This window comes from Molothrus aeneus, chromosome 3, assembly GCF_037042795.1.
Source record: "Molothrus aeneus isolate 106 chromosome 3, BPBGC_Maene_1.0, whole genome shotgun sequence".
In the NCBI taxonomy this organism is placed as follows: Eukaryota; Metazoa; Chordata; class Aves; order Passeriformes; family Icteridae; genus Molothrus; species Molothrus aeneus.
This window is the reverse complement of record NC_089648.1, coordinates 67,416,865-67,433,020: the sequence shown is the minus strand read 5'-3', so window position 1 is coordinate 67,433,020 and position 16,156 is coordinate 67,416,865. Positions and strand designations below refer to the sequence as shown.

Below are 16,156 nucleotides of genomic sequence, written 5' to 3'. Positions count from 1 at the left end.
AACTGGCTGGTTTTGGTCATGAAAAGAATGGATGAAACCAGCAGGTGTGTACCTCATCCTGCTGCTGTGAAGAGTTTCAGTAATGTCTGTGGACTGCATAGCTGGCCTCTGTGCTGATGCATCCCCCAGAGGTTTGATGGGAACTTTCCTGGTGTTGCAAACAGAACATCACATGTGTCAGTCACCGGAAAGGACTTTTCATACAGAAAGAGCAGACATGTATGTCACCTGGGCCTGGGCTTTCCTCTCAGTGGCAATGTTGCAAAATATGGAATATGTAAAATTTTCTTAAGACAGGATGCTCTTTAATGTTTGATTTTTGTATACTTTCAAGCCTAATCAACAAGATGGGAGATTTAGTCTGTGAAACAGAGAGCAGCCCACAAGCTCTAAGTGATGTGCAGGAGTTAGAAAGACAAATCACTGGTTGGTAGAATTGTCTTGCTAAGCTTTAGGGCCTGGCAGGTTTCAGTGATCTCACACCCAGAGGGAGGTTAACAAAGTTGGGGAGAAGGATGTACCACTGACAGCAGACACAAAGAATGCAGAATTTATGGGCCACAAGGACATTGGGCAGAACCCCCAAGATAAGGAAGAAACAAATAAACCTTACCCAGCAACTGTGCTGAACCAGCTGTGACTGGGTAAAAGGGAATTCTGCAGGGGGAGATCCCAACCACCACTCACAGATCATTGACCCAAAAACCCATCAGCCCAAGAGAAGAGAAACATCATGGGACTGATCAGCATGAGAAGAGAGAGAATCATTAACCAATAGAAGATAGAACACTACCTAATGCAAGGATTATGTATAGTGTAGCCAATGAACACTAATTCCTTCATTTGCTGACATGTATAAATAGCAAAAAGGTTTTGATAGTTATTGTGCTTGATTTGTGGAATTCCACTGGGCACCCAGACTTGCTGAACTCTGGTGAAAAAAAAAAAAAAAAACAATGTCTCTCTCAAGTGTGTATTTGTTGGCTTGCTGCCCACTGGGTTACAAAAAACAATTCTTGTGGACAACAGCAGTGTGGTAAACCAACCTCCCCATCAGGCAGTAAACATTCAATCTTTAAAAGCTGAGCTTGTATCTTATCTGAAACATCTACAAGTAAACTTGAGGAGTGGGAACAATGCAACAAACTCACATCAAACAGGACAGTCTCTACTACACAATATTAAAAAGAACTAGAGTGAAAATAGAATGTCCAAGGCTGATCCAGGTAAACAAAAGGAAAAAGGTTTTTGGAATGGAGACAGTATGGTACAGTAAATAGCGCATTTCTGGGTTTTGGTTTGGTTTTTTTTGTCTCAAGTCCTTACAATCTGCATTTTCAAAAAGGGGCTTAAATGCTTCTCAGCTTCACTGGCGTCACTGCCTGATGATACCTACTGGGTCTCACTCCAAACATCAGATGACACCAGATAGCTCAGTATATACACAGAATGACACAAGCAGCAGCACTTTTCTCTACCTTCTGCTACCTCCCAGACCTAAAGTGTACCCATGAAACCCTTTAGAACAACCTAAGAACATATCCAAAAGGCAGAAGTCTGTGTGTTGTTTTAAATGTTACTCTTCTCAAAATGCAATACCAAATTCCTGAATGCTGTATGGTTTACTACTCAATTTTTCAATAATTGCCAATGTCATGGACTTGCCAATGTCAGGCATAAATGCATGCCAAAAGAAGGCTAACTCGGGAATCATAATGCAGTCTGTGAATTTTTTAAATAATTAGGTTTTTTTCTTGGTTGGTTGGTTAAAAAAACCTTTCAAGAAAATAGAATTTTTTTTTGTTGAAATTAGCATTCTAAGCTTAAGTCTACTATGAATTGGCAGAGACATTCAAATACAGAGCAACTGATTACTACAATTAGGCTTTTTGAAAAGATACCTGACTTTCATCACATACACTACAAGAAATAGGCAGAAGAACCATTACATGCAGCTTCACCTGCTGGAAAATCTGCCATGCTCCAGTCAGACTAAAAGAGCTCATATTAAAAGTACAAACTGCATCATATTATTAATAGATACTCTGCGTTATCACAGCACCCCCTGAGAAATTGAAACAGATTTTGCTTTATAATCTGTAGAACAACCCCAAATGTATCTCTAAATCACACTAGTGATATGGCTATCCTTCCCCTTCTTTACTCCTCTGTAAACCAGTTTATGAACTCAGGGGGAAATGTGCATGTTAAAGAACAAAGTTCTTAAAGTGATACTATACTACTTGTCATTAAACACAATGCCCTTGACATTGCCTGCTTCCACAGAGCCTCACAAAAGATGCTGAATACCTATAAATCCCCCACAAACTTCACCAAACGTAAATGATGCATTCTTCATGCATGAGGAGACAGCTGATTAAAAGGATAAAAAGTGAATCTGAGCACTGATAAGGTTTTCTGTCATTAAAAAAAAAAGCCTTTTCCCAGCTATGATTTCACTAGACTTTGAGCGGGGAGTAGAGGTCTCTCAGTATCAATGTGAGGACAAAAAGTAATCCACTAGCACCTTTACACATAGCTTAACCATATGCTCTTCTCTTTCTTCCAGTAGTTTCTAATTCAGAAATTTAAAAGCAAATCTTTGTAGCATAGATAGCTTCTAACTGTTAACAACAATTTCAGATTAATTCACATCATAGTCAGTCTAAGGTCTGTGTAATACTAGACCACTGGAAATCTTACTAATCTAATCTATTAAAATTTATCCTTTACACTATAATAATAAAATTTTGTATTTGCAAGGAAAGAGAGCACAACTACAGTCATTGCCACCCTCACTCCAAATTTACTGATGAAAATTCAGAGACCTCAACCAGCTACAGTGTTGTTGCCATTGCTAAAATTAGGCTGATTCCTAAGTATCTGGAGTGACTGAGAACTGTGAATTTCATACAAGTACATTCGTAGCAGATTGGGGTAAGCAGACTTGACAGCCTGTTTGTAAGGGTAAAAACTAAAGTGTTCGCATTAAACCCTGAAAGCTGTAAAATTATTCTGCTGCTCCAGGTAGCTCCTTCCAAAATTTGCTATATTTAAGCAGAAGAGAGAGCTGCACCTGATTTTATTTCTTTACAGACAGGCTTGATTACAGAGAATGAATAGGTTTAGGAAATAACTCCCTGCCTGAAAAGATACCGCATGTGAGGATTTGCTACCTTAAAACAAGGAACAGCAGCAGCAAGGAGAAAAATAACTCTGAAATAAAGAGGAAACAAATTTTTATTTGTCAGCAAATTACGTACCAAGATCATAGAAACAGAGTCAGTCCTAAGACTATGCCAAAAAAAAGAATCTGCCATTTGCTTCATAAACTCACTTAAGAAAAATGCTTGCAACTAACTATAAATGTAAAGAAATGAGCTGTCTGGTTTTGGAATTTTTGAAGTCCTAAAGCCATACTGTAACTACACTGTCCAGCTTAACATGCATCACAGTTCTTCTTGTGTAGAAGAAATTCTTCCTATGTAGTGCTAAATCTGGCTAAATACTGCAACTTTGATAGGTGGGAAATTACTATCAAATCACCAAATAGTAGGAAGCCTGTACTTTGGGGTCTTTTTTAGCAAGAACATGTTTCAAATACCAGGTGCAGATTTTTTTTCTAAATCCCTATAATGCATTAGGTTTGCCTATAGCAAAATAAGCAGAATTATTGACTCAATGTAAAAGGGGGGAGGGCAATGGCCTAAAAACTGCAGTTACTCAGTTTTTCTTTTCTGACTCATGTCATAATAAAATGCTTCCCCTAAAGCACATGAAAGCCTAGATTTATCAGAGATCTATCATAAATTTTCTGTTCTTTTCCTTCAGACTCCCTAACTCAAACCATCTACAGTGAAATTATCAATTCTCCAAGCCAAACCTACACAAAAGCTTGCTAACACAATGTGGGTGTAATTCTTGGGTGGTAAATTAGCCTTTAGGTACTAAAGCTGCACCCAGATCATGAATAAGAAGCCCAAATTCCATATGGGCAGAGTAGGGCAGAGTGAGACAGAGCACATTTATTACAGCTGAAAAGTTGCAAAGTTGAAACAACTCCCTCACAATAAAGTAGGACTGGAATAAAACTCTGTAAAGTCACCCCAAGGTCTAATTTAATTCAGTCTGAAACGTAAAATTTATTTTTTTTTTTAATGGAGCATCTCCACTTTTTTTCCTCACTTCAGTGTCAGGACATAAGGATTTCTCAAAGATAGAGGTCTTAATTTCAGCCACTAAGACAACTTTGCTACATCTCAAAAACAAACAAAGTCTTTAGTCAGCTATCATATCTGTTCCTGGGGAAAGGGAGGAGCATTCTGCTTCCTCTGAATTTTAGAACTCCATGTCCCTTAGTCAGAACAGGCTTCTGTCACAATCTGAGGTTTAAGAACATCACTTGATGAAGTTTTATGCTGGTTTTTCCCCATCACTGAAGTGGCACTAGAAGTAGAATAAATTACCTTCTACTCATAACAAGTCTTTCGGTTGTTCCGAAGGTCAAGTCAAATTTGGCAATTTGTCTACCTCTGTTTCTCATTTGAAGCATGACAGAACGGGGCAAAGGAACAAATGGTTATCCAGTACAATAGCTGGTTTTAATCAAAAGATATGAACATAAGCTAACTTTGAAATCTACAACACCCTTGAGAACAAGGCAACAACTGATACAGAAAGTCTGTTTTAGGAATAGACACATTCAAAGACATGAGCTGACACCCACTCTCAGCTGCACTGATGATAATTAACGCAAGCAACAAACACAGCATTTTTGAATGTGCAAGGTGTTAAATCTTAGCATGAATCCATGGAAATTCATTATTAACACAGGTGAGAATTTCCTCTAAACACCCCTGAATTTGCAGAATTCATTATTTATAAGAAGTATCTCTCTCAAAACAACCAGCTTCAGAGCCAAACATGCTGCTAGAAATGTCACACCTGAGTGGCCCCACAACATCACCAATGGGGTGCGAAAGTCAAGGACGATGAGAGGCAGAGCTGAATCCCAGCATAACCTGTGTGAATGCTTCCAAGTGCTCTAATAAAGACAGCAAAACAAAGGAGGGACAAAAAAGGAAGAAAACCTTCTGGCCGCACAAAAAGGATTGATTCTGCCTTCAACTAATGCATGAGGAAAGCAGATACACTGCTTCAAAATAGTGAAGCAGACCTCCAGATGCAGTTTCCATTCCAGCAGATTTAGCTTCTGCCTCTAAGACAATTGCCTATAACTCTTATTTTCACTTGACTGCAAAAAGAAATCAATAGCATTTTCTACTTAAGTCAGCACAGAGTGAACAAAAAAAAATAATCATACTGCACACAAGGCTCACTTTATGGGAACATATGTTTATAGACACACTGTCCCAGCCTGCCCCCATGTTGTATCTGTGCTTTTATTTAGCCCAGAATCCTGATACTTAACTGAGCAACCTGACATTCCCAGCACACACAAAAGCTATGGCCACTGCTCTGCCTACTGGAAAGCCTATCTTCAGTGTGGTTTCACCTACAAAATACACTACTGCAAAATATTTCAGGATCCTGAATTTTGTAGAAAACAGAAGACAACTGAGGAGAAACAAGCAGTTATACAGTGGCCTCATTTAAAAATATTGTTTTAAAGATTGCTAAGCCCAGAAAAGACAGAAGCAAACATGGACATGAATAATGCCCTTCAGGGATCCACTCTTTCAGTAATTCAGCTTCTTCAATCTTTCTCACAACCAGAAAAAATCAGTTGTGCTTTCCAATAAGGTAAAATAAAATAATTAAATAATAAAGGATAAAGAAACCCAATCACAACACACCAACCAAAAAACCCAACCCACACAGATAACCATTTTGTAAAGGTCAGTTGACACTATCTCCACAATAGTGCTTCCCTCCGGTCTTATTAGACACACTAATATGCCATAAACTCTCTAAAACAAACTCCCACCAATAAATGAAAGGCTTGTACTCACACAGAAAAGTCTAAAAAATGTTAATAAAAAATTCAGATATAGAAGTTAAGTTTCAGTTGAGTTAAAGACTTTCCGTGGACTTTATCAACAACAAATTTTGGTTTAAAATATTTCTGCACTTTTTTCTTCTTGAATCTGTTGAGATAATGAACTTCACAAGAGGTGTAATGATTTCTAATATGCTCACAAGTAGCATTGTTATCTGTCAGTCATCTAACTTATAGTCAAACCATGTAAATCAAGCTCCCAGAGCTGGGAGGTCTTTTCAAACCTATATTATTTAGAAAACATGAAACTCAAGTCAAGTTAAAACAATAAACTTCTTGTGTTTGCTACACAAGTAGAAACTGTTCTTCATTTCCTGAAGTCGCATACTAAGTTAGCCAATTTATTCTAAATTCAGTTGTCCTGGACCAGTTTCAGCATTCCTTCAAGCAAATGCGCTGTTATTGCAACAAATAAATCTTTTTAAGTTCTAACACTTTGTTGCAGTAAAAAAAAAAACAAAAAAAAACCAAAAAAAAAAAAAAACAAAAAAAAAAACCAACAAAAAAAAAAAACAAAAAAAACAAAAAAAACACCAAAAAAACTGCAGTGTATGTCAGTTCTCAAATGCCAGCAAAGGAGCTCAAAGAATGACACATCTTTGGAAGCAGAATGTAAGAGCTGCCTATCCCTGCTGTTAACAATCCCTTCCCACTGACACACGTAGACCTCAGCTCCTCCTGGACCCAACATAGAGCAGCAGCAAGCACATGCAAACAGAGTCGCTTCTCAACACAGAACTCTGCTGCTACAACCAGAGGACAAAGGCACCTTCTGACCCAAGTCTATGCAAACCATGACCTGATTAGGGCTGCAGAAGAGGCAAACAGCATTTCAGAAGGTATTTTCAAAACACAGGTGAAAATGTAATGTTACTGGTAAATCTAGTGCAATTTGGTTAGGACATTCCACAGAAACTTTGGTTACTTGTACAAACACATCTGCAGCATTATGAACCACAGCAATTTCTGGGGCTTTGGGGTTTTTGCTGATTTTTTGGTTTCTTTTCAAATCATACATGATGTGAAAATACTCATGTTGAAAATAAATTTACGAAAAACACCTCTACGCATCTACTCACAATATAACGTGTTAGATGGGATGACCCAGAAATAAAACATATTAAACTGTTACATCAAGTAGTTCACACAAAGAAGCATTTAGTTTCTGACCTAGTCCATGGTCTGTCTTGCTTTGCATCCTATTACCAGATGGGGGGCAGAAATGAAACTCTTCTTCCCCTTGAACCTCTCACTTCCTTTTCCTGCAGCTCTGCTGGAAAACTCTAAACCCCCTCACTCAGAAACAGGAACCTTCTTGCCCTCTTCACTTCTTTAAAAAAAAAAAAAACCAAACCAAACACAAAAACTACCACTAAACTTTGAAAGCTTTTCCTTCACATCTTATGGGCTAATTTATGTACATTTCTTTCTTTACAAGCTTGGAAAAAACTCATCTGTTTCTCTCAAGCACAACCCCTTCTACATCTTACTGACCCCCTTTCTTCCTCAAGCTCCTATGACCACCACACCACTGAAAGGTGATGATGCACTTTACAGCTCATTCCTGTACCTAGTTTCAGGGAGAGTAACAGAAGAAAGGACAAAATAGCCATGAGAGAAACCATATATAAGAGTCTGTGGGAAGCACTAAAAACTACTCATCACCACTTGCACTATCCTCTTGAGCAGGAAGCAGAGCCATGGTATAGTTGCAACAGCAGCTCTCATTAAGGCACAGATATGAAGTACTCATTATCTCTTCCTAGATGGGGACTTTTCTGCTAGAATGCATGGCAGGCAACTAGTTAGACAGGTTTGGTTTAGTTCTGCTGCTCCTTCTCACGCATATTGAGAGCATTCAGTGGTTAAGTGGTATTTTCAGGATTTGCAGGTAAATCTAGTGTTAGGGTTTTCTTTACTTTTGAGAGATTTTAAAAAGGCATAAACACCTTCAACTATTCTACCTTCCTCAAGATAAGAAGTTTCATTAGGAAAAGAAAAACTATGAAAATAGAAAGCAAACCACAGGTTTTCAGATACTGATAAGAGATTTTCCTGCAGAAAGAAGTAATTGTTTAAGATCTAATACATTGCATTCTTCAGTCAATAATTTTGTGATTTAGCCTGTCACGGGTTTATATCAGTAAAAAGCAACTACAGCACAACACCCAAATTACTTATGTTCAAGGCAATATCAAATAGAGGAAGTAAGAAAATGTAAATATATAAATTATTATAGACTCTCAAATGTCTTACAAGTATCAACTTGCATTGGTAAATAATATTCCAGTTTCACATTCAAGAGAGTATAATCCTTGCCACATCAGTGAGTTGCCTCCCTTTTAAGAGTAAATGCAACTGCAGTACACATTTACTCATTCCCCAGACACTTTGCCACCAATGCTGCTCATCTGCACCATTTAGTAAACTTGAGTGCAAGTTTCCTCTCCTGACAAACTCCTGTTATATAACTTATGTTTTACAAAATAAGAATATGGGGAGAACAATACACTAATTAATTGCTATACAAATACTCATTTAAGAGATCATGCAGATTACCTTTACCTCTTCTACACTTTCAGTTTTCTACTACCGGAGTGACCTGAGCCACCACCTTGACCAGATGCAACCTCTGAAAATGTAATATTAGCAGAAATACCAAATACACTAAGTTGCTCCAGCAAAAATTTTGTTTTTCCAATGGAGCCATGCTTTGTAGCACATTATTTTTTTCTCTCTCTTAATCAGAATTTTGCTACTTCTGCTTCACACAAAAAATATTCATCAAATAAAAAAACTAAAACAAAGGCAAGCTGACATGGCCACAATCACAAGCAGCATTCCTATGTTAAGGTTATATACTTGCCTTGGCTAGATACTTCATCCTTCTTTCTCTCCCCATATCCTACTTTTCATAGAACCATACGATGGTTTGGGTTGGAAGGAATTTTAAATATCTATTTCCACCCTCCTGCCCTGTGCAGGGACACCTTTCATTAGAGCAGGCTGCTCAGAGCACCATCCAACGTGGCCTTGAACACTGCCAGGAAGGAGGCACTCAACTCTTATGTGGACTTGGAAGCTGTGAGTTAAGAACCTTACATTAATGATTCTGCACACCAGCGTCAGTCCAAGGAGGAAAACAGACTCCTCTTCAGTTACAAACTTATAGTACTGAAAAATAGGGGTAAGAAGAAGGAAAGAATATTCATTTGTCTTCCCCTTCCTATGCCTGTGTTCCACAATGATGTTTCTGGACTTGCATCACTGTTGTCCAGTTTTCAAAAGGGAATTCCGTATTTGGCAACTAAGATGAAACCTGGTTTATACCAACTCTCTTTTGAAAAGTTACAGGTACAGTAACAATACAGTAATCTGACAAGCTACAAAAGTATACTACTTCAGCAGCATATAAATCTATATCCTTGGTTTAGCTGCTACATTGTAAGTATGGGGCAGAGCCAAACCTTTTATGGCAGGAGGTTCCGCCAGGGCAGCGCCAGCTCCCGAGCTGGCAGTGAGCCTGGGAGCTGCCCAGGGTACAAATCCTGGCCCTTCACTGACATCGATTTGAAAGCTGATCACTTCGTATTTCTGCCATTCCTTCAGTAACAAGATTAAAAAGCGCATACTTGCTTTTTGAAAGGTGTTCTAAAACATACAGATTAAACTAAAATTACAAACTTATAAATATTACCTATATAGCTACTTGGAAAGAAAAAATAAGAACCTTTGTTTCCCAAATGCAGAGAGTGAGTCAAATGAAAAATAAAATAGCCCCAGTTTGAGAAAAAGCAGCCACCTCGATTGTTTGTTTACAAGTAAGCAGAAGCAGCAATAAATAGAAAGGTTGTATTTACATGAAGATATAGCTTTTGCAAGTGTTGCATCTGCTGTTGCTGCTACAGAGTGAAGAACAGAGTGGCCTATTTTCTACTTGACTCAAGTACCCACTATTCCTTGCGCTCCTGACTAACCAGAAGTGGTGCCTTTTCAGCTTGCTGACTCATGCAAACCTCCACCTGCATGTGGACTGACATCCTGGTGAAGAAATACTCTGTAGTGGCCTGGATTCAAAGATTATTTTGAAAAAGTAAAGGAAAATAACTCAGGCATACACAACAAACAGAATTTCCAAACCTCACTCATCCTAAAACTTGCCTCTCATATGAGGAGGAGATACAAGAAGTGAAACAACTAAGCACAACATCGTAGCTTAAAATACCATCAAAGAGAACGTAAGGAACGTAATGAGGAGAGGTAAGGCATGAAACAAAACTATATTTTCCTAACCATGACTAGAAAAATTGCATTCTTTACTTTACTAGACAGATGTGAATGTGTCCCAAAAAAAAAACACTTAGAAAAAGTCAACATGATGCTTTGAAGCAGTACACAAACAAAAAAAACCTGTAACAGATTTTCCAGCTACATAAAGAGCTAAAAACCTAATATTGATGACTGAATTGCAATCATGATACTTATATCATGGTTTCCTCCATCAAAGTCACTGGTCCAGTTTTACTGTACATGAAATAAAGGACTGGACAGCTTATATAAACACTTGTTTTCTACACCTTCTGGACTACAGAGGTATTAATGAAAGTTCTGTGAACCCAGGTGCCTAATTTAGCTAAATGTATAACACAAGTAGTACCTCCAGACCTCATCAGACCAAACAAACACTACTGAACTAAATAGAAGCTGCAGCTGCTCAAAATCTCTAAAAACATAATGATGCAGTGCATTCAAATGTAACACCAACATTGTTCAAATCTGACTATTTAAAAAAGAAAATATTCTTTTAACTTTCATAGAAACCAGTCAGCTCACTAGAAACATGCCCAAATGATCTTCTACTATAGGCTGAAAAAGCCAAACTAAGCTGTTACTTTGTCAAGAAACTGCTTTTAGGCACAAGTCATTGACAGAGATCTAAGCAACAAAACCACTTTTTCTACAAGCATTTTATCGAACAGCTTGCCAAGCTCCATATAAACACATTTTACTATTTCATAAAATTCATATGCCAACTTTTTGAAACATGAAGTGACAAGTTCTCAGTGGAATTTCTGGAGAGCTACAAGGTTCTTATTGCCCTCAGCCTCCTGAGACTGTAAATTAACTATATGAAGCAAGAAGCCAGAAACTTTCTCTTTTACACAGGAATGCCTTGCAAAATACTGAAACAGTCTCTGCAATCAGCTAAAGAAGAATTCCTTTACACAAGGCTCAAAAGCCCCCAGTGATCAGCACACAATAAATATGCACCACTTCTAGATTTCTTTTGCTAATTTCTTTTATTAGGGACCCCTTAAAGTTCATAACTAATGCTAAATATCCTTCAACCTGCAGATATACTTTAGCTAGGTGCTTACATAAGGAAATAATCTCATATTAATGGTTTTAGTTGCTTTCTATTTTTTTCCTAAATTGTTCACATCTTGCTTTCACCCAAGGATCTAAAGTTACACAAAAGCAACCAAGAGTGAACTCACCAATGCCATAAAATGCAGACCAAGAAAAAAGAAAAAAAATAGGCCACTTTCTAAGCTTCATGAAGTAAAGTCTCTGAGTATATAGTACAGTTGAATTTGTGCCATGTTATATTACATGTCAATCTATCTGAGAGCACTGAAACTTTGCACTTCCTTTTACCAGTTACTTGTCTTACGGCTCAAGGTCTCCCTTTGATTATTCCCAGCTCTGACACATTAACTATCTTTTTATCATATTTACTTTTGCTTTACTACCCATTTGCATTTGTCATATTATTGTAGGGATCTTGAAGACATGTTCTTTATGGTGCTTTGTAGCAGCAATGTAATTCCTGTGATGGCTTTCCTTTGCAGATGATGGAAATGAAAAATGTCTGGTTTTAACTTACATCAAATTTCTTCTTTCTTCTGTAAAACAGTAAATCCAAAGCTCTGCCTTTTTTATGCTACAATCAGCAATTTTAGGTTTACTGTATCAAAGAACAGCAACAAACATTTAACTAGCATTTTGGTGGTTTTATTACCACTTCCTTTCCTTATTACTGCTTTCTTCCTATCCCATGTATGTTTTACTATATACATATAAAAATTAATATTTAGGAAAAAGAAGCAACCATGAAAACTTAAAAATATTGGAAGAGCTCAGTGGCAGCTGTAATACTTGGAAAAGCTTTGATATTTCATGTTAGCTATGCTCTAGTATTCCTAAGGCTGCAGAGTGTAGTCAGAATCAGAGCTCATTTCCCAGTATTTAATCCTTCACTGGAATTAGTGTCTACCTTTCAGTTATTAATCACTTTTATACTACAGCCTCCTAATTCAGAGTTTAAATTTTCAAGACACACATGAATGCCATTTATTCCTACAGAAAAATCCCTAGACTTCTCTACTAATCTAAAGCAGCAGCATGTCATTAACCACTTCCAACAATTTATTTAAGAGTTGTCCTTTTTCCACATTCAGTCTCTTCTTTTCCAAAGTTTCAGCTGGCTATAATGGAAGGCTATTCCCTTTAGATTCTGATAGAAAGGAATCACCTCCAATTTGCAGGCATATTTTAGCCAACCTTACAGTATGTTTAGAACACTCTGCAAACACAGACTGTGTTTGTGCACCAGGCACACACCACAGTGAAGAAGTGCTCAATATGGCCCTTCTGAAAGCAAAGGATTCTATTTGGAACCCCACCTGCACGAGAGCCTTGCCCAGGCCTCAGGACTGCTCCCCTTCAACAACTGCATGCCAGCCAAACAATCCCAAATTGCAATCCTAGCTCCCCACTGCTCTCTTAACCACAATACTGTGAAAATGGCGTCCACGGAATACCTATCCCATGGTACCGGATTTCCCCAGAGAAGAGAAGAAACCTTGCTTAGCCGACATACATGGGCTTAATGCCTGAAGGACCTCTCTGGACCAAGCCACCAGCCAAGTGTTTGGGGACAGGGACTTGTATCCTGCTCTCTCACGGGAAACTGATGGAGACACACCTGTGCATAGGTACTGACAGAAACCACCAGCTCTGCCTACAAGGAGCATCCCGGACAGGCCATCAAGCCAAGCGTGCCCGGCACTGGCATCAGCGGGGTGCCCCAGGCTGGGGACACACCAGAGACCCCCACACACCCCGGGAGCTGCTCGGGAGGGAGCAGCCGGGGAGGGGCCGTCGGGAGCCAGGTGCTCCTCCCTTCTCAGTCCCCTGCAAGTAATCGGAACAGAATGTCAAATTACGAACGCGGTCACACAAAAGACGAAAGCGACGACCTGGAACACGGCATGCAAAGCAAAAGCGACCCCAGGGCACAGCCTGCTGACACCGCACCACTAGGGATGGCGGGGGGGAGCGGGGCAGAGCGGGACGAGATTTAGGCTGAACATTAGGTAGGACTGCTTGCATAAAGGGCGATTAGACATTGGAAAGGGCTGCTCAGGGAGGTGGTGAAGTCCCCGTCCCTGGAGGTGTTTAAGGAAAGACTGGATGTGGCACTTAGTGCCACGGTCTAGGTGAACACGGTGATGCTCGGTCACAGGGTGGACTCGATGATCTCAGAGGTTTTTTCCACCCTAACTGATTCCGTCGCTCCGAGCAGCCGGGCACCGATGCGTGGGGCCGGGGCAGCGGGGCCCGCTCCCGGCGCAGGGCGGGGGGATCCCCGGGCGGGCTCCGCGCTCCGGCCCCCGCGCTGCCAGAAACTTTCCGAGGAGGGAGGGGAAGGAAGGAGGGGAGGGAAGGAGGGGAGGGCGCTGGTGCGGGGGGTGGGGGGGGGGGGGGGGGGGGGGGGTTGGAAGGGGGTTCTCGGCGCGGCCCTTACCCGTCCTTGCGGCGGGCCTTGTAGACGTGCCCGTAGGTGCCTCTGCCCACCTTGCATCCCTCGTACTCGAACAGGTCCTCCACCCGCTCGCGCTCGGCCGCCAGCTTCGACTTGAACTCGTAGTCCATGTCTCGCCCATGGGCGGGGAGGGACGGGCGGGCAGGGGGACGCGGCGGCCGGATCAGCACCCGCAGCTAGCGGAGCCCCCTCCCGGCGCCGCCATGTCCGGGACTCGGCGGGGGCGGCGGGCGAGGGGAACGGGGCGGGGGGGGGGCGGTTTGTTTTTGTTTTGGTTTGGGGCTTTTCGGCGGGGGGGAGGGGGCGCGCTCCGCCGCCGCCACCCGCTTCAACTGGGCTCCTCGCGGCGCGGCGCGCGAGGTGCCGGGAGTCGTAGTGCGGCTGCGGGAGCCGGCCCCGCCGCCGCAGGCGGGACGCCGTAGAGGCAGAACTACAACTCCCGGCATGCCCCGGGTCGCCCCGGCCGGGCGGCGTCGGCGCACTGCCCTCTCCGGAGACACCGGAGCGTTTCAGCGGCCGCTGGGAACTTGCTGACTCTTCACATTGCGCGCACAGGCGGGAGCGGCGAGCGCGGCCGGACGCGGCGCCTCTGGCTGGCAGGGAGCGAGGGAGGGAGGACCAGAGGAATAAACAGAGGACACGCACCCCATGCTGCGGGGCGGCGAACAGTGCAGCGACTTGTTTATCTCGCCAGCTGCCATTCACGGTCCGGCCCCGCCCCCCTGCGGGATGCTGCCCCGTGATTGGTCGGGCGGGGCAGGGCGGGGCCAGGCCGGCCTTGGCGCTGTGGGTCCATGTTAGAAGCGGGAGGTGTGTTAGGATTCGTGCGTTCGGGTGCTGCTAAATAAACCGATCGCTTACAGAAAAACGGGGGCACATGCTGTGTTTGCGCTCACATACAAACCAGGCGGATTGCTGCGTGTTTAGGATCCGATGCTGTAGCAAGGCTGTGCCCCTTCAGCCCCGAGCAGAGAGATTTTTAGACAAACGCGGCGCTGCTTTGGGGTTCAGATTTCATCAAAGTACTTTGAGATCACAGAAACATTCTGGCCTTTTCATGCTATGTCTCGGCCTCTCGAAGATTCTGTTTGTGAGAAGCGTTACTCTGCAAGGTTCCTTGTGTTATGGAAGTGCCAGGCAGAGGTAACTGTATGAAGAGTCACACAGAATCACAGAATCAGTCGGGCTGGAAAAGGCCTCTGAGGTCAAATCCAGTATATGACCAAACACCACCATGTCAACTACAGACCATTAAGTGCCATGTCCGTTCTTTCCCTAGATATCTAGAAATTGTGATTCCACCACCTCTCCAGGCAGTCCATTCCAATGTCTAATGACTGTCTGTAAAGAAATTCTTCTAATGTCCAACATAAACCTCTGGTGGAGCAGCTTGAGATGATCTCTCATCCTCTCACCTGTTTTCTGGGAGAAGAGGCTGGCCCGCACCTACAGCTTCCTTTCAGCGAGTTCTAAGGAGTGTAAGGCCAACCTTGACCTGACCTTATACAGCCTGCAGGTTACATCCCCCTCTAGAAGCAAAGGACAATCCCCACCTTGCGTGTTCAACCTCAGATTACTCCTGCCAGCAGCAAGTGAATGAAGCAGAATTAAATTAGAGGAGGGGAGAGTAAAAACGGCATCCCTCCTTACACAGAAACTATCTCAGTTCATCACCTGCTCTGCCAGCATTACTTACCACAATGGAAAGTTTTTCCACATGCTGGATGGGAGGGGTAGAGGAGATGATGAGAAGCTGTCGTTGCTGACAAAGCACAGGGAGGTGTCAACTGCACGATAAGGTAAGGTGCTATATATGATTACTAGTGCGTAGCTAAGTCATGAGGTCATAGCCAGAAGTTTGTTTCTCAAGGAAAGGCAGGAGTGTAACCATTTTGAGGTGATTATTTCTTCCAGAAGGCAGTAGATGATTCATAATTTCCCTTGGGACAGGTAGCTAGCAACTGAAATTCTCAGAAAACTTCATCACTCCTATACCAAAGTAATATTTTCCAGAGAACTGCAAGTGCTTTGCAGTTGCAGATGTGGATCCTTCTGAGCAAGGCCTGATCATGAGCTGGCAATTTTCCTGAACAGGAGAAAGAACACCATTGATCCTTCAGTGTCAACATTAAAGACATTTACTAAAATTAGAGCTAACTTTAAATTTTGCAAAGTGTTCACATCTTTGGTCACCTAGTAATCAAAACCAACACTGAGAAGAAAGGGACACAGACATAAAAAAGAAAACTTATCTGTAGAAGGTTATTTCACCCAAATTTATTCTGGCAGTTTTAACATCAATAGAAATA

At 41.7% G+C, this 16,156-nt stretch overlaps 1 protein-coding gene across 2 annotated transcripts in view; it reads right to left on the bottom strand.

Moving 5' to 3' along the window:
- CDK19 (cyclin dependent kinase 19) overlaps positions 1 to 13,969 on the bottom strand; it is a 120,166-nt gene extending 106,197 nt beyond the window's left edge. Inside the window, exon 1 of one of the 2 annotated variants that reach the window (XM_066547108.1) lies at positions 13,830 to 13,969. In XM_066547108.1, the coding sequence (XP_066403205.1) occupies positions 13,830 to 13,957 (128 nt within the window). In that variant the 5' untranslated portion in view covers positions 13,958 to 13,969. The remainder of the gene's footprint in view (positions 1 to 13,829) is intronic. The other variant, XM_066547109.1, reaches the window with a different exon arrangement.
- Between the last annotated feature and the right edge of the window lie 2,187 nt (positions 13,970 to 16,156).